At 47.3% G+C, this 24,743-nt stretch overlaps 1 protein-coding gene and 1 long non-coding RNA gene across 5 annotated transcripts in view; both read right to left on the reverse strand.

Moving 5' to 3' along the window:
* The window catches only part of entpd4 (ectonucleoside triphosphate diphosphohydrolase 4), a 99,507-nt gene extending 91,764 nt beyond the window's left edge, over positions 1-7,743 (reverse strand). For 2 of the 4 annotated variants that reach the window (XM_059641057.1, XM_059641056.1), the window contains exons 1-3: positions 7,371-7,541; positions 2,948-3,065; positions 1,586-1,780 (exon numbers count right to left, since the gene is read on the reverse strand). In XM_059641057.1, coding sequence (XP_059497040.1) covers positions 1,586-1,780; positions 2,948-2,955 — 203 coding nt within the window. In that variant the 5' untranslated portion in view covers positions 2,956-3,065; positions 7,371-7,541. Of the gene's footprint in view, positions 1-1,585; positions 1,781-2,947; positions 3,066-7,370 lie in introns of all 4 variants that reach the window. The other 2 variants (XM_048522900.2, XM_048522899.2) reach the window with 2 other exon arrangements.
* Positions 7,744-10,895: 3,152 nt separating this feature from the next.
* On the reverse strand, positions 10,896-24,465 carry LOC125448047 (uncharacterized). The gene is made up of 3 exons (XR_007246638.2): positions 19,904-24,465; positions 11,280-11,445; positions 10,896-11,043 (listed from the first exon to the last, which is right to left on the reverse strand). It is a non-coding gene; the product is annotated as an uncharacterized LOC125448047 (long non-coding RNA).
* Between the last annotated feature and the right edge of the window lie 278 nt (positions 24,466-24,743).

Genomic DNA, 24,743 nt, shown 5'->3' on the forward strand with positions numbered 1-24,743 from the left:
AAAACACAACAGTGTTTCATCGGAGGCTGCACTGATGACATTACTCAGCAGGGTAACAAAATGTCAGCAAACAAATGAACGATCTCGGCGAGTGAACCAACCACAGCATCCACAATCCGAGCTACAAATCAATCAAAAACTTTACAATGCCTTGTCAAAGACTTGGCATTTAGGAACATGGTAATACCAGAAAGTTGCCACCCTTTTGAAGAACCAGTGACAAGGTGTTTTCCAGGCAGGAACAGAGGGGCAACAGTGGAGCAACTGAAACTGGGGATGGTGAAGAAGCCACATTTGGAGAATTGCAGAGATCTCAGACGGTGAGAGGCTGGGAAAAGATACAGAGATAGTAAAGAGTCTGCAAACTTTGGAGTATTGTGTGCAGTTCCAGTCACCGTGCTACAGGAAGGCTGTGGAGACCTTAGAGAGAGTGCAAAGAGATGTACCTGATGTTTCCTGGATTGGAAAGCAATAGCTATCAGAAAAGGTTCGGAAAACTTGCATTGCGTTCACTAGAACATCAGAGCCAAGGGGCAAACTGATCCAAGAATACAGAATTATGACAGACATGGGGACGGTCAATAGTTGGACTTTTTTTTTCCCCCAGGGTGGACTTGTCAAATACTAAGGGATGTAGGTTTAAGGAGAGAAGGGAAATATTTATAAAGAGATGCGCAAGGAAAGCTTTTTTTTTTACATACAGAGAGGGTGAAACATGCTTCCAGGTGAGGCGGTAGAAGCAGAGACAACAGCAATGTCTGAGAGGCACTTAGACAAACACATGAACAGCTAGGGAATAGAGGGATCTGTACCAAGTGTGGGCTGGTAGGATTAGTTTAGTGTCACTGACATGGTGGGCTGAAGGGCCTGATCCTGGGCTATAGTGCTCCATGTTCTACCTAAGTGGGCATCATTCAAGCACTTGTGACCTGAGGTTAACAAAGATAGAGTTAAAAGGGTGTGACATAGTGTACTCATGAGACATAATCACAATCTGTAAAAGTGAAGTCAGGAGGATTTCTCCTCAAAATCCTAAACTCCAAAGATTAAATTGCCATATCTTTCCCAAGCTCAGACTCACAGCTTTCACCATTTTGGGTTATTGGAGTCCTCTTAAATTCAGAAACAAGAGTTACAGAGAAAGAGGAACAATTTTATTTTTACCATCAAGTTGAGAAAAACCCACATTTCGCTGCACAGCCCCTGCCGAGTAGTTCAGCAGCTAGCAGGCTGGGCTCAAATCTCAGTTCACACTGCGGCTGTACTTTGTGGCTGTACAGTGCTTTGGAGCAGCCTGAGGTTGAGTCAGGTGCTACAGAAATGAAAACCTGATTTGTGTTCTAGATTAGATTTGAAGACTTGGAGATGGACCTGGAAGTGGGAAGTGGAAGAGATGAATACAGGGGAAGGAGTGACGGCGAAACAGGATTTTCGGCATTCAGGGGTTTGTGTTTGAGCTGGACAGTGTTCACCGAGTGCTGAAGATTTCGGAGCAACAAGGAAAGCTTACTGTAGCAACTACAGAAGTTCAATACCATGGCAATGCTCACGGATGAAGAGATAGAATCTGCAGTTCATACATTACCTATCTCCTTTGTCCTGGTACAATCGTCCCCATCCAGTCTTATCCAAAACGAGCAGAACATACAGTAAAGTTGTGAGAACAATGATCAATGCAAGAGCTGTCAACTGACGGAAAGTGGTGTTGAATGGACGTGGGCAGGTGGAAGGAGAGAAGCTGAAATGCCATGAAGCTGGGAATAAACAAGAGATGTAGGACCTATGGAAGAGACAAGTTCTCGGTGAAAAAAAAATAAAACAATGCTTCAAGAGAGATCACAGACCGGCAAAAAGGGCACTTTTTCCAAGATGGGAATTTATCTCAGGTTGCAATTTCAAAACTGACTCGAGTTCAATCCTTAGAGTATACCAATGAGCAATTTAGTGACCAACATCTCACGGTTTGCTGACTAACCAGATTAATATGTTTTATCTTGCAAAATTACAGAGGAATCAATGTTGCCTTTGAAGCTCTGACACCTCCACGAGCCATTCCAACCAAGGCTGACATGAGGTCATCAAGAGATGCTGAACTATTACAGGACCTGTCTTTCAGATCAGAAGATAAGCTGAGGCTTCCTCTACTCTCGTTCAGATGGGTTGGGGAAAACCATGGAATCATAAAATCCCAACACTGTGGAAGTAGGCCATTCAGCCCATCAAGTCCACACTGGCTGCCGAATAACATCACACCTTATCCTACTCCTGTATTTCCCATGGCTAACCCACCTACCTTGCACATCCCTGGACACTATGGGGCAAGTTAGCAAGGCCAATACAGCTGACCTGCACACCTCAGGACTTGGGGAGGAAATTGGAGCACCCACAGGAAATACATGCAGTCTGCAAACGTCACACAAACAGGCTGGAATCAAACCCAAGTCTGTCGCACTGTGAGACAACAGTACTAACCACTGAGTCAATGTGCCACACCAGGCCATGTCCTGGCAAACAGCCCTCTCTTACTCAAGGTTACAAAAGCTGATGATCTGCTTACTATCATGTTGTTGCTCGTGAGAAGTTGCTGCATGCAAATTGGCTGCTGCTGCCGTTCCTTCACCGAAAAGGTGAAAAAATTCTAAAAATATTTTACTGGCTGTCCATTGCTGTGGGACATTTAGGTTGTGAAGGGAATGTAAAAAAGAATCTTCATTTCTCTCTGGACTCTGCCCACCACTGTACCTGTCACAAACTGCCCTGTGTGAGAATCTTGCTAACTTTCCAGAAGTTGGAATTCACTGGACTGAAATTCAGATATGCTCCACCAGCAACAGCAGAACAAGAACCAAGCACAGTACTGAGCAAGTGAAATGTGATTATCCTGATTTCAAAAGCCAATCATTACTTCAAGCTATTGCAGAGTTACTGCCCAAAACTTAGCACTTACCTGCCCATGGCAAAACGCTTCTTCTCCTCCTTCTACAAAGACCAGCAACGATCAGCTGTCAATGAATCCAAGTTGTGACAAGCGCAGCTTACAGTCCTGCCAGGGAGGCACCGGCGTCCTGGAGCAGTGAACAAAAACGGCGATCAACAGACAATGCTCTTCCACCTTACATACAAGTTCTCCAATTACTCACATCAACTGGTCTGAACACAATCTGGGTGCAAGGGTCACAAGATGCTGCCTCACTTGTCCAGAAAATTGCATGCAAGTTTCTCAAATAAGTTACTCAGTTCTCAAAACCGTACAAAGTTGAACAATCCAGTCTCACTGTGGTCATGAAAGAAGCCAATTGACCCATCAAATTCAAGCTCTGTCTCTATACAGTAATCAAATTATTTCAATTGCTTTCAGCAACACATAGCTCTGCAAGTTTATTTTCCCCCATGGGTTCATCTGATTTCCATTTTAATTCATTCATTGTCTCCAATGTCAGATGAAGCAAGTTCCAGACTACCAATGGATGTGCAAAAATCATCTTCTTAACATCCAACAGTTTTTGTCTAACTTAGCTAAACCCGTCATAATCTTGTATATCTCTGTCAAATCTCCCCGAACTTTGTTTGCTCCAAGCAGAACAACCCCAGCTTCTCCAACATAACTTTGTCGCTAACATCCCCCAGCTCCAGAAACATTCTGACCAATCTCTTCCCAAAGACCCTCACATCTTTTCAAAGCATGTACACCAGAATCTCGCTCTTTGTGCACTTTCTGTGCAGTCGTAGCATTGTATTCCTCACTCTGTTCTACAATCTGCCTGTACTGCATGCAAAACCAAACTTTTCACTGTAACTAGGTACATGCGACAATAATAAATAAATTAGATCAGAACTGGGCACGATACTTAGGCAGAATATGAACACTTAGACATACATTTTCACAACAGGTCCACTGAATGCGTATGCTGTCCAAAGATCTATCACCCAGTAGGATATGACACGACAAACACATATTGAAGTATTTTTCCCAATGTACTGAAGGTTTCTGCCTCAACCACCTTGGCAGGGTGTCATTACAGACATACCTCTGGCTGAAAACACTTTCTACTCAGTTCCCTTTTCATATTTGTGCCAATTCCTTCTGGACCCACTAATCATTGACGTTCCTGAGAAGACAGTGTCCTTTCCTATCCACTCCAATGCTCAAAACACAGCAAGACAGCAGGCAAATCCATTTCTGAAAGCTATCAACTCACTGACTGGAGCTACCTATCAGAAAACAGTCATGGTTTACATGTCAAAAGAGGCAGAATCTGGCACCAGAGGACAAGCAAGGGCAGGAAAATGGAAGGCTGCCAAACATCTCTCTAACCCCGTGCCATTTTTGAGCACTTTGGTGCTTCAAAGGCTCATCAAAAGGCTTGATAAGTGTGTGGTGGCTCCCACCTCTACCATTGGTTGAGTCAGTGAGTTTCAGACACCCCACCACACTCTGGCTGAAGAAATCTTTCCTTAAATCCCTTTATGAAAGGGAAAACCTTCTTCCTATGAATTTCCTTCAACGCTGTACACCACTGGAAGGTCCCCTCCTCCAGTTTTCTGTTCTGAGGAGAACAACTTCAGCTGTCGAGACTTGATAAGCTGAATTGCTCCAACCCAGGGCAACATCCTGGTTAATCTCTTCTGTAGCCTCTCTCATGCAGTCATATTCTTCCTATAGTGTAGTGACCAAAAGTGCACACAGTGCTCCAACTGTGGCCAAACTAACATTATGTACAGTACTGCCATAACCTCCCTGCTCTTGTCTTCGATCAATTCACCAATAAAAGCCAGTACCTCAACTGCATTAGTAACCATTTTACCTGTCTAACTTGTTGCTTTCAAGGATCTCTGACCATGCACACCAAGGTACCGCTGATTCTCTGCACTTCCTGAGGTCCAACTGTTCATGCCTTCTCAATGCCCCCAAAATACTTTGAAGAGTTAGTTCCATTTTCCACCATTCAGCCGGTCCATACTGTCCCACTGTCTAAGGTATCCCGTCTCACTGCTTACCACACCATCAATTTTTGTGTCAGCTGCAAACTAACTGACCATACCTTCCACATTCACACACAGGTCATCAGTGCACAGTGTTAACAGTAAGAGAACCTAGGACCCAAACCCTGCAGTACGTCAGCAGCCACTGGCTTTCACCTCTGACCCTCAGTATCGATTCATCACATGCTCCCATACTTTGTTTGCTCTCGCAGAACTGCATCATCCTTACTCTTCGAGACATTAATAGGGAAAGACAGCTAAACTATTTCTACTGATTAAAATTCTAGAACCAAGAGGCAACAGTCAAAGAACTAGGACCAGACCATTCATGAGAAATGTTAAAAATCAAGTCTACATACAAAGGGGTCCTTGTGGTTCAGATGTAGTGTACCTACATCTGAGCCAGGGACCTGGGGACAAGTCCCACCTGCTCCAGAAGTTTGTAATAACGGCCTTGAACAGGTTGATCAGTGGAAAAAACAAACTCACTCGAAGAGGACTGGAGATTTCCCTCCAACCGTGGTGGCTGCTAAACTCAGTTGCTAAAGTTGTACCTGAGCCAAATTTTTTTTAACATAACCTATTTTTACGATCAATCTGTTCAGATATGTTATCACCCATATCTGGAGCAGTTGGGACTTGAACTTGGGCCTCTCAGTCCAGGGGCACACTACCACTGTGCCACAAGGAGGCACAGTGTTTTTTTTTAAACAGTGCCACAGAAGGGCCTCAATCTGTCCTAAAATACTTCTTTCCCACCACCCTGAGACTGCTTTATTTCTTTCGGGGAGAGGTGCAGGGAAAGTCTTTCATACAGAGGGTGATAGGTGCCTGGAACACACTGCCAGCGGTGGTGGAGGAAACAGGCAAGTTAGTAATGTTTAAGGTGTAACTTGACAGACACGTGAATGGGAGGCAAACACGTGGATAGAAACTGCGCATGGGCAATAAGTAGGGGGAGTTACATAAGAATTAGAATCTGCAGAGGCTTGATGGGATGAACCGCCTGTTCCTGTGCTGTACTGAATTGTATTGTATTGTACCACTACACCACAAGGTGGCCCAGCATCATTGCTGACTTAAATGATCCTACAAATAATTCTTATGATTCTGTACTGAAGCAGTCGTCCCAAAGATGGCGCTTGTGTGGCGACATTATTGACTTTACACTAAGCTCCTGTACTCTTGCACCTAGGGTACACGTGGCAATAAAAATCTAAACCTAAAATCAAAATCAACATTTCATTTTAGCAAGGGATATGGACACAAGGCAGGCACACGGAGTTCAGCCACACATTAGCCATGACATTTTCAGTGGAGGGGGTAGGAGGCTTGAGGGGCTGAATGGCCTAATCCTGTTGTTGCTACACAAGAATGGAGATTGCTGGAAAAGCTCATGAGATCTGCCCACATCTGTACAGAGTAATGAGAGTTAATGTCTTATGTCAAGCAACACTTCCTCAGAACTCATTGCAGCTAGGTAAGTGTTGGTTTATATGCAGAAGATAGGGCAGTGGGAGGGGGTTTAGGAGTGAACAACAGGTGGGGAAAGAGAGCCCAAAAGGAATAGCTGGACGGACAAGGTGTGGATGGCAATCTGGCTTTTTATGTTCCCTTTTCCTGCACTAAACACCAAGCAAAGACTTTTCCCTTTGGGGGGGGGGGGTTCCAAAACTAGGCAGCATAGGTTTAAGCAATAATGGGAACTGCAGATGCTGGAGAATCCAAGATAACAAAGTGTGGGGCTGGATGAACACGGCAGGTCAAGCAGCATCTCAGGAGCACAAAAGCTGACGTTTTGGGCCTAGACCCTTAAGGTGAGGGGGGAAAGATTTAAAAGGGATCTAAGGGGCAACTTTTTCAAACAGAGGGTGGTGTGTTTATGCAATGAGCTGCCAGAGATGGTGGTGGACACCAGTACAATTACAACTAATAAAAGACATCTGGATGGGTTTATGAATAGGAAGGGTGAAGAGGGAGACAGGCCAAGTGCTGGCAACCAGGACTAGGTTAATTCAGGATATCTGGTCTGCTTCCATGATGTACATATCTCTAACTGTTCTATAACTGTACAGCTGTTCACACACTAGCTCTTTCAGCCGTGCACATTACCTGCTGGGACCCGTACAGACCACTCTCAGCTCACTCACCTGCCTTACACTGTCCCACCTGTCACCTGCTGGACCCGCCCCCGAGCCCCCACCGGCCTGGCGCCGATTGGCTGTCGGGATGCCGCCAGCTAATTGGACGTGCTCGGCCGCCAATCATCCCTAAACCCAACCCCACCAACATGACACGGCCACGTCACGCATGCGCACGGAGGGAAAGCTGCCGACGTTCGTTCATTCCGCGTACTCGATGTGTCATTTTTAAAAGCCGGCACCTACCCGTTCATATTTTCTTGTTTGTTTTAACCAAGGCGGACACAAACAGAAATAAGATTGAGATAGAGAGAGAGAGAGAGAGATGGCGGGGGGAAGCCGGTGGCCGGGGAACGCATCCAACGTCTCCACCTCTGCCCTGTCACCGCGGCAACTGACATCCTTTCCGGCACTTCACGACACTGACATATTTTGGCGGCGGGGCGTGCATGCGTTCGCTCTGCACTGTTGCCTCCTGGGAATTGTAGTCCGTCCACTGCTTCCGGTTTGTTTTTGCTGGCCATCTGAGAGGTTCGTATCCTCTAGTTACGTGGAACAGTCCCTCATCGGCACCTACACAGGCCCCAAAGGCCACCTCTTCCTCCGTTACACTGATGGCTGTATCGGCGCCGCCTCTCTTGCTCCCCAGAGGAGCTTGCAGCCCAATGGTATCAATGTGGACTTCACCAGCTTCAAAATCTCCCCTTCCCCTACTGCATCCCTAAACCAGCCCAGTTCGTCCCCTCCTCCCACTGCACCACACAACCAGCCCAGCTCCTCCCCCCCACCCACTGCATCCCAAAACCAGTCCAACCTGTCTCTGCCTCCCTAACCTGTTCTTCCTCTCACCCATCCCCTCCTCCCACCCCAAGCCGCACCTCCATCTACCTACTAACCTCATCCCACCTCCTTGACCTGTCCGTCTTCCCTGGACTGACCTATCCCCTCCCTACCTATACTCTCCTCTCCACCTGTCTTCTCTTCTCCATCTTCGGTCCGCCTCCCCCTCTCTCCCTATTTATTCCAGAACCCTCACCCCATCCCCCTCTCTGATGAAGGGTCCAGGCCCGAAACGTCAGCTTTTGTGCTCCTGAGATGCTGCTGGGCCTGCTGTGTTCATCCAGCTTCATGCTTTGTTATCTTGGATTCTCCAGCATCTGCAGTTCCCATTATCACTGATACAATCGTATCCTCTAGCTCTGTTTAACATAGTTGTACAGCATGGAAACAGACCCTCGGTCCAAATCGTCCACATATCCTAACTTAATCTCACTTGCCAGCACTTGGCCAGTATCGCTCTAAACCCTCCCTATTCATATACCCATCTAGATGCCTTTTAAATGTTGTTTTAAATGCCTCCACCACTTCCTCTGGTAGCTCATTGCACGCACACACACACCCTCTGTGTGAAAAGTTGCCCCTTAGGTCCCTTATAAATCTTTCCCCTCTACCCTGCAACCTACGCCCTCTTGTTTTTGGACTCCCCTACCGTGGGGATTATTTACTTGATCCATGCTCCTTGTAACTTCTTCAACCTCTTTTTCAGGTCACCCCTCAGCATCTGATGCTCCAGGGAAAATAGCACCAGCCTATTCAGCCCCTCCCTGTAGCTTAAACCCTCCAAACCCTGGCAATATCCTTGTAAATCTTTTCTGAACACTTTCTAGTTTAACAACTTCTTTCTGATATTTATATACATTTCTAATGGAACAGACCAAATTCTCAAAATATCTTAAGAAGATGGCAGAGACTCCAACATTTTCTTATTTTTAAAGACTAAGCATAGGGCCATTTGATTGGCCAAAAATAAACTTGAAGCCAACACACTTCATTCTTACCCTATGGTTAAAATACAAACAAAACAAACTACTGGAAAACCTTAACAGAATAATAGATTATTTAATCACTAACCAGCACCTGAACCAGTAAAGCAACACCACAAGAACACAGACATAACAAGGTGCAGAGCTGGACGAACACAGCAGGCCAAGCAGCGGCATCAGAGGAGCAGGATGGCTGATGTTTCGGGCCTCGACCCTTCTTGGCAAAGCCAAATTCAGTAAAGCAGTTTGTCTCACCTGCAATTCCAGCTTTTAGCCAATAACAGAGAGAGGAAAAACCAGCTTCCCCGTCTAGGTTCAAGACCCTAGTGATTGGAATTGCCTGAAGTAAAATTCTGGTTCTGTGTGCGCTTGACTGCTCCTGAAATTCAGGCTCCTTCAAATTTTTTTTTAAAAACTCCCCTACATGACCATTGCACCCGAAGGTGACCTAGCAGGAGTGCTTATATTTTCTCCCAATCACCAATGGCTGTGTGTATATATATATATATGATATGGCATAGCAAAAAGACACCAGTATGCAAAATCTTTATTTACTATTTGCCGCCACCACAAAAACACCCACGTGGTTGGTGAAACATTAACAATCAAAGCCTGATAAGGGCAATGTTTATGTCAAAAGTGGAAAGGGGAGCGGTGGGGAAAGGATGGGACTGAATCAAAATAGAGTTGGATGGAGGAATAAAAAATCTCTTCCTAAAGGCATTGAAGGAATTGTTTCAACTTTAAAATAAAACCCTGAAATCACACAAACTGAGTATTTAATTAGGGTAGAACAGATTGCTCATCCATCTGTTTCAACCTCTCTTCATAATAAAAATCCAGGACAGAACACACCTTAAAGCCACAGCCTGGCTACAATAATCCTGAAAATATTTTAATGGCGATCTTTCCTCCACAAATCACTGTCAGGTCTTGCTTCTGTGGATGTCCCTGATGAACCTGAAACATAGTGCCTGCTGTATCCCCAAGGATCAAACAATTTAATGTAGAATCACACAACGAGGAAAGTAGAAATGAGCTACAGTTATGAGGTAGTAATGGCTGCCTTAAGGCCAGAAGGGACCGACAGACCCTGTCGGTAAGAGGCAGGCAGTCGTGTTGTCAGCCCCTCAGTTCCATGGCCATCAAAATAAAACTAATAACTCCGGCTGCTAAAGATATCAAACACAATCGAAAGGGCTGGAGAAATTCAGCAGGTCACAATATTGATAGAGAGAGAGAGAAAGCAGGACAATCTTTCAGAATGGTGGTCTGAAGAAAGGTCACTGGACTTGATATGTTAACTGTTTCTGTCACTACTGATGCTGCCAGACCTGATGATGTGTGGAGCTTGCACAATCTCCCCATGTCTGCATGGGTTTCTTCCCACAGTCCAAGGATGCGCAGGTTAGAGTAGATTGGCCATGGTAAATTGCCCATAGCGTCCAGGCATGCGCAGGCTAGATCAGTTATCCAGAGGAGAAGCAGTGTTACAGGGATAGCGTGGGTCTGGATGGGATACTCTTCCCAGTGTCAGTGTGGACTCACTGTATCAAATGGCCTGCTTCCATTGTGTAGGGATTCCACAATTCTCCAGCTATTTCTGTCTTACTTGTGTGCACAGCAGCCCCAAACAGCAGTGACCTTCAACACCCCTGATAACTAAAGTGTAGCATGTTTGAATATAAGCTTTGAACAGACAAAGCCCTCCTGACTGAGTTTATGCCAGTCACTGTCCCCATTGCACCCAAAGGGATGAGACATGAAAATGTAAATGACTGACATTAAACTGCCTGCACACATGTCCTGAGCTTCTGAAAGCCACTGAATAAATGCACGTCTTCCTGACATTCATTGTGTCTCTGGGACTCTCAGTAAATCCCTTTCTTAGCCATGAGTACAGGGTCAACACACTGAGAAAGAAACCACAACAATGTTCTAACTCCATACCACAGGTAGCTTTTTAATGGTGCACCGAAGAGAACAGGTCGCTTTTAACAAAGAGGTTGGCTATGAGCCCACAGTCTGGGTCATCTTCACCAGGAAGGGGTTTCTCTATTTCCTCTGTTTGCCAGTCATTCCTGAGCAGCAGAATCCTGCAATCCCAAAACAAAAATAAATGAACAATGTCAACTTATGAATCACAATCGAGACGCTGGCCTGTTGTGTCCTGTTTCAGCAGTCAGTAAAAACACAAAATGAATGGGACAGCACTGAGCGAAAGAACACCATGCTTCCCTGCTGCTCCAATGACTTGCAGCTGGTGCCTGCCCAGAACCGTCTCACAGTTTCAGGGACTGCTGTTCCTCAGAAGATCCTGGGTTCAACTCACCCTCCTGGTGCTTGCACATCCCAGGACTGAGGGAGGGCGGCATAGCCCAACGGCCTGTCCTTGGGCTGAGGCATGAAATGGAGGTCCAGTCAGCCTCATCGCATGAACACTCGCATTACTGTGGGGCAACCACCTTTGCTGGCCAGCGCTTGTCCGTCAAAATAATCTTATTAATAGAGAGAAAAAAAATCCAAGTTATTCTGTCATTACTGCATGGTTTCCTATGGAAGCTTCCTATGCACAAACTGGGCCAAACCAACCTCACAATAAAAGGACAACACTTCTAGTGAAAGTGGCTGGCAATATCTTGCAGTAAGTCTTTCCTTATGATATTTATCCTCCATCCTGCTTTCCCCAAAACTTGTCATCCTCTCTTTTTTCCACTGCCGTTGTGGGAGCTTTCTGTGAGCAAATTGGCTGTCACCTCTCTGACACAATGAAGACTGAAACCATTCCAACGGCACATCATTGGTGGTCAAGCAGTTTCAGACATCCCAAAGGCTGGGAAAGCCACTCAAGAAGTGTCTCCTCTTCCCTTTCTCACTCTGGGATTCAGAGCCATCAGGTAGTGAAGGGAGAGCGAACAGCACACCCCAGTGGAAGAAGGGTCCAAGGCAATGGGAGTGCACAGTGCTGTCAAACCATGGCTGACAGGAAACTCAGCGAGGCAAGTCAGCACCTCCATGCCTCAAAAATAAAATTCCTCCCCCAGTGCATAATTTCCATTCGTGGGGATTGTGAAGCAAAAAGGACCATTCCAGATGGTGAAAGTCGCAAATTTTATCAGGCAACACAGAGTACAAAAATCAGGATGTACACGACAGGAACAACATGTGCTCCGATCAGTGACACCAATGACAGTATCTCAAGGACAAACACACTGTCAGTAACATTTTCAACCCTCAAAATTTCCATTAGCCGCTTTGGCATTGAAGAAAGACAATCTGTTGGAATGCAAACCCATTAACTTGAGCAGCATAAGATTGTGCATTGGTTCTTATCCAAGTTTCCACGTCTGAACAGGGATGGTTCACTTGTAGACTCATTCCGCAAAGAAACAGACCCTTTGGTTCAACTTGTCCGCACCAACCAAGTTTCCCAAAGTAAAACTTTCCTGCATTTCACCATATCCCTCTCAACCTTCACTATTCAGGTACCTGTGCAAATGTCTTTGAAATGTTACCACGGACCGCCCCCCCCCCGCCCCCTCCAAGAGTATGAAAGCAGGCCATTTGGCCCATTGAATCCACACCGACCCTCTGAAGACCCACCACCCTGTCTTCCCATCCCTCAGGGAGAGGTCTCAGGACTCTGATTAACACAAATTCCACAGCCCCTTCATGTTGAAGTACATGTCTTCACTGCTCTTGCCTGTTTCCGTTGATGCTGTAGTTCTCAGAATGACTGAAGAATTGATATAGTACTCAAGCAGGCCACTCACCCCATCCAGTTTGCACCACAGTGCCAGTCTCCTACCTTTCCCCCCCATATCCCTGCACACCACTGCTATCCAAACAGTTGAAATAAATAGTTACAATTCTGTCAATCACCCATTTCCATCTGGGAATACTCTGTCGCTGCTCACACACCTTTGACACCCGTTGTTGAAGGTGGCAGTGAGGAGTTCCTTCCTGAAACACTGCCGCCTACAGGTACTGGTGCACCCAGAGCAGTCTGTGGGCATTTCGAGAAGCCACCACATTGTGCTGCGGGCCTGGAGTCACACATAAGCCAAGACCAGCTGAGGACAGCAGATTCCCTGCACCTTAAGGACATCAGTGATCCAAGCCCATGAGCTCTCCTGACATTCCAGCAGTGCAAACTGTCCCAGCGAGGGGGAATCCCGCTGGGATGAGGAATCCAGTGCTGAGGAGAACAAGCCTAAGTACACACTATCAAATGTGCTGTCCCCCATCATTTCATTTCGATTAAGGCAAGTTAATAGACCTGTATTTGATGGTGTAGCTGAAAGCAAGACTAATTTCACCCCAGTTATTCACCTCCCATTCATGCCTCTTGAAAGGTAAAAGAACATTCTTCACTCTAGCAAGAGTTTTCCTCTCATGCTGTCTAAAATATTGTTCCCTTTCACACCAGGGTTTCTATCCAAACGCCCTTTCTCGTCATTTCCAGCACAGCTGAAGCCTGACATTGACAGTACACCTCTCACAACCTCCCCAGGTATCACACAGCTCCACGGCCAAGAAAGTACAGAGGAGAGGGCTCAGTTCCTGTGAGCTCCCAGATGCAGACACACACTGGTTTGGAGAAGCAGTGTGCCGAGCATACTGTTCTGAGGCAGTCACATAGCTCAACTGGCTGGACTGAGGCTTTGTAATGCAGAGGGACCCCAACCGCAAGGAGCTGCGCTCCTACCGTGGCTGAAGTCACAGTAAAATTAAAAGAGGAAGAGCAATGGCCAAATGGTATTCCCATTGGACCATTCGTCCACAGAATGGTTCCCATGGTGATCTGGGTTCCAATCTTGCCATGGCATTGAAACAAAATTTGGAATTAAGAGTTGATTGATGACCAAGAAACCTCCCTCGATTATCATCTGGAACACACACGCCTTTGAGGGAGGAGACTGCCATCCTTACCTGGTCTGACCTACACGCGGTTCCAGACCCACAGCAACGTAGGTGACTCTTAACTGCCCCCTGGGCGATTAGGGATGGGCAATAAATGCAGGCCCCACCAGCGACGCTCTCATCCTACGAATGAATGAATGAAAAAGGTCCTGCCTTTGCTACCTGCCCCAATCCCACCTTAGCTGAAGGCTGAACCCCTCAACTCACCAGCAGTTGTCTCTGTCCGATGAGAGTACAGCCCTATTGTCGTTGGAGACTATGCTGACTCCAGACGGTCAGTCACACTGGGAGCAGTCCACTGAATATCCTTGCAATGCACAGAACAACTGTCTCCTGTTTCCGAAGAACTGATCCTGCAGTTCTGTTTAGGTGACTTCCACAACGGACTTCCCGATCGGAGAACACCGCCATTTCGGAAGTGCACATAAAGCGGCTGAGAAGTGCACAGCAAGATCACACGGGCATGTGCCCAGCGTGATGTGGCTCGCCAATTGCTGTGGCATGTTGTCAGTGCACCAGTTTAATAACAGCTCTGCGAAACAGTTATCATTCAGCATCTTCACCGTGCTAACCCAACCAGCAGAAGAGGCCTCGGTTTGGAGCCCTCATGCCATTTGCCTGCTTAATGACTCATCGCATCCGCACGCAAACCTGTTATACCGCATGCATGACAACATCCAAGGAGCCTAGGTGCTGGCCCTTTGTAGAATACTGCACCACTTCAGTGACAGTCTGCTTTTTGATTCTTCCTGCCAACGTGCATGAGCTCACAGTTTCCAGTATGCAACACCATGTATCAGAGATAATAGGAACTGCAGATGCTGGAGAATCCGAGATAACAAAGTGTGGAGCTGGATGAATACAGCAGGCCAAGCAGCATCTTAGGAGCAGGAAGGTCTAGGCCCGAAACGTCAGCTTTCCTGCTCCTCTGATGCCGCTTGGCCTGCTGTGTTCATCCAGCTCCACACCTTGTTATCTACAACACCATGTGACAAGCTGCCATTGTCCCACTGTCCCGATCCCAGCATGCCCTCCCCCTCGTACTTTTGCATCATCGGCAAACATGGGTACATGACACTCTGCCTCTCCTCCAAATCATGAATCTAAATGGTAAATAGCTGAGGCTAGAAGTAATCGTTGTAGCACGCTACTCACTATTCTAGCCTGAAAAAGACCCATGAATCGCAATTCTCTTTCTGTGTGTCCATCAATCCACACTCTGTGCTCATGCATTACCCCGTGTACCATGAGTTCCTCTCTTGCGCAGTTACCTTTTTTCTGACAGCTTACTGAACACCTTCTGGACATCCAAATACACCTCACCGACCCCTTCCCCTTTGTCAATGCTGCTTGTTTTATCCTCAAAGAACTCCAGCAAAATTGACAAAGGGGTGTTGTCTTTCCCACAAGGATGTTAACACCGATAGCACATAACTTCTCCACACATCCTGCTCCTCATTCCCAAGTTATGGGGTTCCAGCATTTCCCCAATGATAGATGTTTGGCTGAGTGGCCTATTGTTTCCTGCTTTCTGTCTCCCTCCCTTCTTGGACTCATTAACCACATTCCAATGTGCTAGAAACCTCCCACAAGGTCTGCACAATTTCGACTAATGCCTCACTTCCTTTAGCGCACTTGGATACAGGCTATGAGGTCCTGGCAACCTATCTGCATTTGCTTTCATTAGTTTCTGAAGTACTTGGTCCCTCATGATAAAGGCTATCCTAAGACACTGGCTTCCACTCCCTTATCTCTTAGCTTAAGGAAGTTTTTGTAGCCTCTGCTACAAAGAAAATTACTAAATATGGGTTCAAATTAATTTCCCTCTTCCCAATCTCGCTCTTTTCCATTTCTGTTAAGATCGACTCAAACTGTCAGATATATGTGAATGATTTTGTTTTCTTTTTCCCCGCTTTCAGAATCAGAAATGGGCCTTCTTTACTGGCATATCACAAACAGCCTCACATAAACATCTTTAGTCACTGGAACAAGACTGCAGGAGTGAAACTGATGGTCTAGGAAGGCAGGTTTCACTCTGAGATGCAGCAAGGTCCAGTATTACCAATCAGCTGCAATAACATAAACTGTGGAATTACACACCGGTGTGTCACTGGTGCCATCTTCCAGTCCCTTGTCAGGTTCAACTGAAAGAACGAAACAAAAAGAGGAACGATGGAGTGAGAAACAGACTCAGGACCGAGGTCTGCCAAAATACCCACTGATGCACACAGACAGACACCGAAGACCCAGAATATTCATCAAGCTTCAAGCCTCCTGCACTACAGGGTATCCGAAAGTGCTTCACAGCCAGTAAAGTACATTCTAAATATGCTGATAACTGTAAGGGAGGTGACAGCCAATTTACACCGAGCAAGATTGCAGAAACAACCAAAATCTGTTTGTTCTTTTTCCTTTGTGCAGTCATGTGGGTTGAAGGGAGAACTGCCCATCTTTAATGGAATGGGATCTTTGTCAGCAGGTGAGTCCCCTTTGCTTTAACATTAACCGCTGAGGGAAGGAGCTCACAGGCCTCACAATCCTGTCAGCAGACACCATGGAAACAGTTCTTTGAGTGTTTGGTGACCAGTCGACACCACAAACCCATTTCATACCCAACTCCTTTCTCCAAACAAGAATTCATCAACACAGCATCAAAGCTGCTTTCGCTAAGAGCCAGTTCCATTTGTAATAAATTGCTTCTACTCCCCCCGCCCCCCCAAACTTTTCAACCAGACAAAGATGGACCAATGGAAGCAGGACTGCAAGACAGCAACGAGTCCGGCAGGAGACGTGCAATTTGAAGATCAAGTGGCACTGCACAGTTTTCGCTTCAGCAACACAACATGTTACTCTCAGGAGCAGTGATTTTTGAAACAGTGACTCCAAGAGTCTATGATTTCAGAAAATGACTGCCTGTGCATTGGTCCACCTTCAGTGTGTGACAGATCTCCGAGGAACTGCACTCAGAAGCCTGTAAACAAAAGCATCTATTGTCTCCCTCTGACAGCGAGAAGTCAGAAGAGCCTCGAGACTCTAAAACAAGAGAATTCGAGTCCGATTAAAGACCAAGGTCCACCCGGTCAGCTCCCGAATCAGAAATTGACCAACCCTGCGCGAGAGAGCAGTGTGTTACCAACATTTTAAATAATCAAGAGGACTGTAAGGAATAACTCATCCCATCTCGTAGTTGTACTTTTGATGGACAGAACTGGTTTTTCCCAGTCCATACTTCTTCAAGCATAATGTTTGTGACAAACCATCTGTTTTTGTTGGTCTTACTTTTGAATGATTGTGCGCGCTTGGGGTTTTTAAGAAAGGTAGTTTCAGTTGCATCGTGGTCGGAGATCTCTCTGCAATTTGTTAAAGAATAAGAAGGTTTACTTCAGAGGTGAACCTGCTCCCATTCCTTGCTTTTATTTTAAGATTTACTTGTTGCATTCTCTGTCACCATTTCCTCTCTCCCCTACCCCCAACCCAAGTGGGACTGTTCGTTCTTTCATGTCTGGCAGTTAGACACACCATTGTTCTGCCATTCTCACATTCTGATCACCTATTCTGTACTATCAACGTCTTTTCTCTCCCAGCACAACATAGACCCACTATTGCATAAATGCTCCCCCTTTCTCGTCAGATCTGAGGAAGAATCATCTCGACTCAAAACGTTATCTTGCTCCTGACCCACTGTGATTTTCAGCTGTTTTTGTGTACAGATTCAAGCATCTACAGTAATTTGCTCCTACATTATGTTTACAGAGTTATAGAGTTATTTCTCTATTAATGACAAATTCCATTGCAAATTAATTTTGCCCTGAACAGAAGTTTGTCAGCTAAATTCATCACTGCTAGCATTGTCAAACATTGTCTTTAAATTAATTCACGGGAGGTGCTGCCACTGATGAGATCAGTATCTCTTGCCCAGGGGACAGTCCAGGATCAACCACATTGAGGTGGAATAGGATCAGATCAGGACAGCAGATCTCCTATCATAAAAAGGAACCAACAATGCTTTCCTTGTCATGATGAGAGTTGGAATTCTGCATTGGCTTAATTTTCACACAAGCTCACATCCTATCACCTACAAAGAAGCTGAGCGCTCAGAACATGACCTGGGCGTCTGCTTGGCTAGCTGAAGGATAAGACCAGAGGGTCATCACCATCCTACGTCCGAATGTGAGACCCAATGGAAATGGCCAACAGTGGATGAATAAATCGGACACTCAGATTTTTGTGACAACTTCTGCAAAAGTTGGGCTGGATTATCGACACCCTTTTCCTAAGTGAGCCGCAACACACTGCTGACAGGGTCAAATACCTCTCCAGCCTGCCTCTCCACAGTCTGAACCCACGTGCTTTGAAGCTGGCAAGTCATTCCTCACCTTTCCTTTGAGTTTTTTTGCGTTTTTGATTTTTTGCGTTTTTGTTTTTTGAGTTTTGGCTCCCGCTGGTTTTGCAGTCGCTCATTCGCAGTCCCAGAGTTCTGAACACCAGCCTGTAGGCGATCACAGTGTTCGGCTGGGCCCTCCGGCCGCAGGAACTCTGCAAGCAAAGCAAACGTGTGACCAACCGCTCTACAAAGATGTGAGCACTCCAGCACCAACCAACAGTGGTAAAGGGACCGTCTTTAAATCTGAACCATTGCTCAGAAGGCCCTCCCCAAAATACTTTCCACCCAACCGTTGTGCTGCGTCGTGATGGAACAGCTCATTAAGAGCCCACATTCGGTAATCCAAAGACCAGGAATTGTGCATCCAATTACGTTGTCTAGTAGGATTCTCCAGAACTTGCAACAGTGCATCAGAAGCTGACTTTTTCCACTGAACAAACAAACAGAGACAGTCCAGCAATATTCCTCACGGAGGGGCTGGTCTCTCAGACAGCGCAGCACCCCCTCAGCACTGCACGGAAATGCCATGTGGCCGTGTTCTGCAAGGCAGCTCCCAACAGACCCAGACCCTGAACGCGGAGGTTCGGAACTCTGAGCAGGGGCTCCCGTGAGGGCTCGTCAATTCCAGTTTCATATTTCAATGACATCGGGATGATGCAAGCTTCAGTGCTGAGTGAAAATTGTCAATCCCTTCTCCAAAGAAGAAAGATTGTCAGCCAGAGGGAAACAATTGCATTAATGCAGCACCTTATATCATGCGTCATCCCAGTGGTTTACAGGCAATCAAGTCTTCCTAAGTGTCATCACAAAAGGCAACATACCACCCAATTTGTTCACAGCAAGCTCCCGCAAAACAACAAGATCACATGGACCAGTATATTAGCTTAAATATACGTGATAATGCTCAGGAATAAATATAAATGTCTCCCAGGTTCCATAATGGAACAAGAGCTCTTGGGATGTTTCTCATTGGCAGGGGAATTGAGTTCAAGAGCCACGATGTTATGCTGCAGCTCTATGAAACCCCGGTTAGACCACACGTGGAATACTGTGTTCAGTTCTGGCCACCTCATTAGGGGAAGGATGTAGAAGCTTTAGAGAGGGTGCAGAGGAGATTTACCAGGATGCTGCCTGGACTAGATGGCAGGTCTTATTGAGGAAAGGTTGAGGGAGCTAGGGCTTTTCTCATTGGAGTGAAGATGGAGGAGAGGTTACTTGATAGAGGTGTACAAGATGATGAGAGCATAGATACAGCGGATAGTCAGAGACTTTCTCAAGGGTGGAAATTACTGTTACCAGACGACATAATTTTAGGGCGATGGGAGGAAGGTATCAGGGAGATGTCAGAGGTAGGTTCTTCACACAGAGAGTGGTGGGCGTGTGGAATGCACTGCTGGCAGTGGTAATGCAGTCAGATACTTCAGAGACTTTAAGCAACTCCTGGATAGGCACACGGAGGATAGTAAAATGTAGGATATGCAGGGTAGATTCATCTTAGTAGGATAATAGGTCGGCACAACATCGTGGGCCGAAGGGCCTGTACTGTTCTATGTTCTATCCGGCTGGAATGATATTCTCACAGATTTATCAGGTAGATCACGACAAGGGACCTCCTGAGTGACTGCATGCTCTGACTCTGAATGGATTACCCGAACTCTGGGCGACCTCCAGCTTCGACCGTTTGGTTGCTTGAGACAATGGGTGGGTCTTCAGCTGGGAATGACCGAGGGACGGGGCCTCAGAGGCTGCAAACAAGACAAAAACGCGAGAAAGGACCACCTATGGACATTCATCGGAACAGCCATTCAGCCCGCTCCGCCCTTCTAGATTATTAACGATCTGCTACCTCAACCCCATTTTCCCCCAACTCTTAGTAACTTATCTGTCCAGCAAGTTCGACTCTCTCATCTAAACACATTGCTTGTTACATTTCAATTCCCCACACCTGAGATTACTGACTGCTGGAGTGCGCTTTACGGTCCTTAGCTAGTCTGGCCTACAGGTGACTCCAGGCCAACAGCAAGATGGTTGATTCTGATATTAGGGATGGACAATAAATGCTGGTTTATGCTCTCATTCCCATGAGTGAATGAATGAAAAACCATGTCCCTGCCTGACTTGGGCCCATTGTGTGGCACCTCTTCCCCCGCACTTGTTCTGGCATCGGTTTTGATTGGGACCTGTGCATTCGGAGTGGATCCTGGTGTTTACCTGTTTAAGTAGCTCTGGAAGGTCATCGTTGGGGTGTGCAGAAACCCCCATGGGCTGTCTCTGCACTGACCCCGTGCTCTCCCGCAGCGATGTCTCCGTCGTGCTGCAGCTGTGTAGAGATGCGACCGGCTCGATGCTCAGCCAGCACTGGGTTCTCCATTCCCAGAGGCTGCCGGCAGTGCTGCAGGCTGGCCGCGGTACCGGGACCGCATGGCGAAGCCTCAGCCTGTGAACCGAAACGTCAGGCTTCCTGCTCCTCTGATGCAGCTAAGCCTGGTGTGTTCATCCAGCTCTGCACCTTGTTATATCCTGGATGTTCAGACTGGAGGCCATGCGTACGTTCTCGTCGACAGAGCGTGCTCAGTTCAAGCACATTACACATGGACCAGGCCTGACAGAGTAGGTGTAGGGAGGCAGTTTCTCCTGCCTGAACTCAGTCTGGGACCAGGGGCACAGTTTCTGAAAGAGGAACAAGCCACTGGGGACTGGAGGAGGGAGAGCCTCTTCACTCAGGCACTGGAGCATCTTTGGACCCAGAGAGCTGTGGGAACCCAGTCATTGTCTATGTTTGAGAGAAAACAAGACCTTTTAAAAACACCTAGAAATAAAGGAGACAGTACAGGAGACTGCCACTGAGGGAAATGATGCGCCAACTGCTGGGTTAGCAGAGCTGGCGGGGGTGGGGGTGTTCAGAATGGCCATCTCCTTTCCCTATTTCCTGCCTTCCTGTACAACAGCCCATGGGCACTGTTCTGTTTGTTCCTCTTTCTCTTCAAAACCCTTCTGGGAAATCAGGCTGGTCGCTGGAGATCATGATCCCGAAGCTCAGTTATCAGTCGCTGTCTTCCTCACTGAACACGAAACACATCCACAACTTGAGATCAACGAAGGGGTCAAGAATCAGAAGGAACAAAATTCTCCTGAGGCCCGTGATATCTTGAGAGACAAGGGAGGTCGATGCATGGAACACTGCCATGTTCCACCCAGTAAGATGACAAGTTCCCCTCCAAGACACTCACTGTCCTGACTTGGAAATACAATCACCGTTAGTTCACCGTTGCTGGGTCAAAATTATTTAGCGAACTACACTGTTTGTCTTCCTACAGGAGTGGCTCAAGAAGGCAGCTCAGGCAATTGGGGATGGGCCATAAATACTGGGCCCAGCCAGCGACACCCATGTCCCATGAGAGAAATCTTATCTCGAAGGACTCCCTAATTCTTTCCTGGTTCATACTTTTTTAAAATGCTCCTGAATGGGATGAGTGTATTGCCAGCTAAGGCTGCATTTATTGCCCATCCCTAATTGCCCAGAGGGCGGTTGAGAGTCATTGCTGTGGGTCTGGAGTCACATGTAAACCAGACCAGGTAAGGATGGCAGTTTCCAAGATAACAAAATGTGAGGCTGGATGAACACAGCAGGCCAAGCAGCATCTCAGGAGCACAAAAGCTGACGTTTCGGGCCTAGACCCTTCATCAAGGATGGCAGTTTCCTTCCCTAAACGGCAATAGTGAACCAGATGGGTTTTCCCTACAGGCAATGGATTCACGGTCTTCAGTAGATTCTTAATTCCAGATATTTTTAATTGAATTCAAATTCCACTAAGTGCCATGGCAGGATTCGAACCCAGGTCCCCAGAGCATTATCTGGATCAGCAATCCAGTGATAGCACCACTAGGCCATCCAACAAGCACTGTGGGCCTGTTGCCTTACACACATCGGGCAGTGTTTTTACCCCGAGATCCAACGGTGCTCACAGCTCATCCCTGCTGGATTTCAAAGACTTACGCAAAGCTAGACGCGAACAAACCAGCTATCTGTGTGCAAACAGGGACTGTTGTCACGTTGTTGGTTAGGAGACAAACTGACGCTCGAAATCACAAAATTAGGCCCAGTGCTGGCAAGTTTCGGGTGCGATCCTCACTCCTTAACACACAGCAAATAAAAATCACCAAGGCAGCACATTCGTTTGACTCGGTTTAATTCCATCTTTCCTCTGAAAAAATAGCTGAGAAGTTCAAAACTATCCGAACGTACGTTAGGTCACGAAATAGTGCGACAGAAAAATATATCTATTTCCCACAGTCGGCTTCAAGTTGGGGGTCAGACACTGATTGGATGGTGATGCTCTGTCTTCAGAAACAGGGCAGTGCTCATTGGGAGTCGCCAGTGGATCTGGGTTCAGAACAGTTGCCCTGTGAGGAAGTTAGGAAGGGAGCAAGCACGCAGGAACGCCAGATAACCAAATGTGAGGCTGGATGAACACAGCAGGCCAAGCAGCATCTCAGGAGCACAAAAGCTGACGTTTCGGGCCTAGACCCTTCATCAGAGGTATCTTTCAGAGACCTTGTCGGGATGGGGAAGGAGTCGTGGGGATGGTTTGGTTCGGACTTGCGCACACTTCCTCCGGCCAGCTGAAGTGGTGTTGTTAAGTCTGTCGGTGGACAGCCTGGAGGTCTGGCTGCCCCTTTCTGATCCCCTCACCTGGACGACACAAGCACCCATCCGGGGGAATAATTTAACACACCACTGCCCCTCCATCATTCCTCACATCCGTTTTCCTCCATCACAGTTGATTCCTCGATAGATCGAGAATCTATCGATTCCCAGACTTAACTGTACGCCACGAGGATCAGTGAGAAGCGCAGAGAGAAGAAAAACCCAATACTTTCTATTTTATTCCAGTGAGGTTGAAGCCTTTTTTTTGTTGTAACCCATCCACTTGGAACAGGAGGAGGCCATTCAGCCCCTCGAGTATGTTCAACCGCTTGTTACGGTCATGGCTCATTGTTCAAATCAATAACCTGTTCTTCCCATTGTCCAAAGGACCTTTACCGCCTTCATTTCTGAGGCTTGCCATTGAGAGCTGATCACTGCAATTGGAATAACCAACTCAGAGTGCATTCCGGCTCCCTCGGCTGCACCTTCCAAATCCATGCTTGGCTTTCCGTCCTCACAGTGCAATGTGATTCTGGCCCTGACCTTATCAATGTGCTTTTCACAGGCAGGATGGAGCACATGGCTTCACAACTGGGATCAATGTTCATGTTCAAATCATGGATTAAGGTCCCTTTGTCTCTGTCCATTCAATACTCGGTCAAATGACGCGAATTTCCGGGTGATAACAGAATCTTTGTAATGGCTGGAACGGCTCCCTCAGGCTTGCTGCAGCATCTATTGATGTGGTAAGACGTGCAGATTTTTTTCCCCCATTAGGCCATACGAAATAGGAACCGGGGTCGGTCCTTCGAGCCTGGTCTGTCGCCTGGCTCACTGGCCAAGAGAGGAAGCATTGAGGGGCTGAATGGCCCACTCGTCTCTGAACGTTCCGGAGGAGAGGACTATCTGGGCGGATTTTTGGAGAGATCAGACCGGAGATGCCATCAGGATGACCTCTCCCTCACACATGGACTGTGGTCTGCATTAGAGAAACACATCTGACCGGCTGGTCAAGGACGAGTGCAGTCACTCGCTCTGGAGAACGGGGTTGGGGTTAGCCCTTAGGCCATTTCAAACCTCCTTCGTGGAAATTGCGCCACGTGCTTCGCAAGCGCTCTTGCCCTCTCGGGCATCTTCCTCGCAGGTCACCAGCTCAGCTCCCAACTGTGGCGAGACCACCTTCAGTCCCAAAACGTCCTGCCTCAGGTCAGGTGAGGGGACCGACGGGACGCTGCAGAAAGCTGTATCTTGAGGTTACGTCCAGGGTACACATCTCTCTCCTGAGACATCCATCCATCCACTCTAGCCCAGGATTCACACTCAAACACTCAGACACACACACACACACACACACACACACACACACACACACAGTTCCGAGATGGATGGGACGGCCTGTTGATGATGCAGAGCGACCCCGACAGCGTGAGGTTACCCTGAAGGATTCACTTTCACCATTTCCGACCCCTCGCCTGAGGCGTGGCGATCCCCAAGTTAAATCATCACCAGTCATCTCCCCCCCACCGCCCCTCCCCTGACAGAGCAGCCCGATGGTCAGCTTTTGCTGACCTTCACCTTCACCTTGTTGGGATTGCAGCATCACCTCTGTGCTGTGACCACGGATTATTGCCACCACCCCCACCCCCCCCCCCCCAACCCATGACAGCACTGCCGCCACCAGCACTTTGAACAAGATGTCACACGTCCAGTGGGGAACCTCCCATTCCTGGTCTGACCCATGGAGCAAACCTGCAGCAGGGAGAGGGGATCCCCCGGCACTGGAACTGAAGGGAGGAGAGGGGATCCCCCGGCACTGGAACTGAAGGGAGGAGAGGGGATCC

The sequence above is a fragment of the Stegostoma tigrinum genome, chromosome 40 (assembly GCF_030684315.1).
Source record: "Stegostoma tigrinum isolate sSteTig4 chromosome 40, sSteTig4.hap1, whole genome shotgun sequence".
NCBI classification, from domain to species: Eukaryota; Metazoa; Chordata; class Chondrichthyes; order Orectolobiformes; family Stegostomatidae; genus Stegostoma; species Stegostoma tigrinum.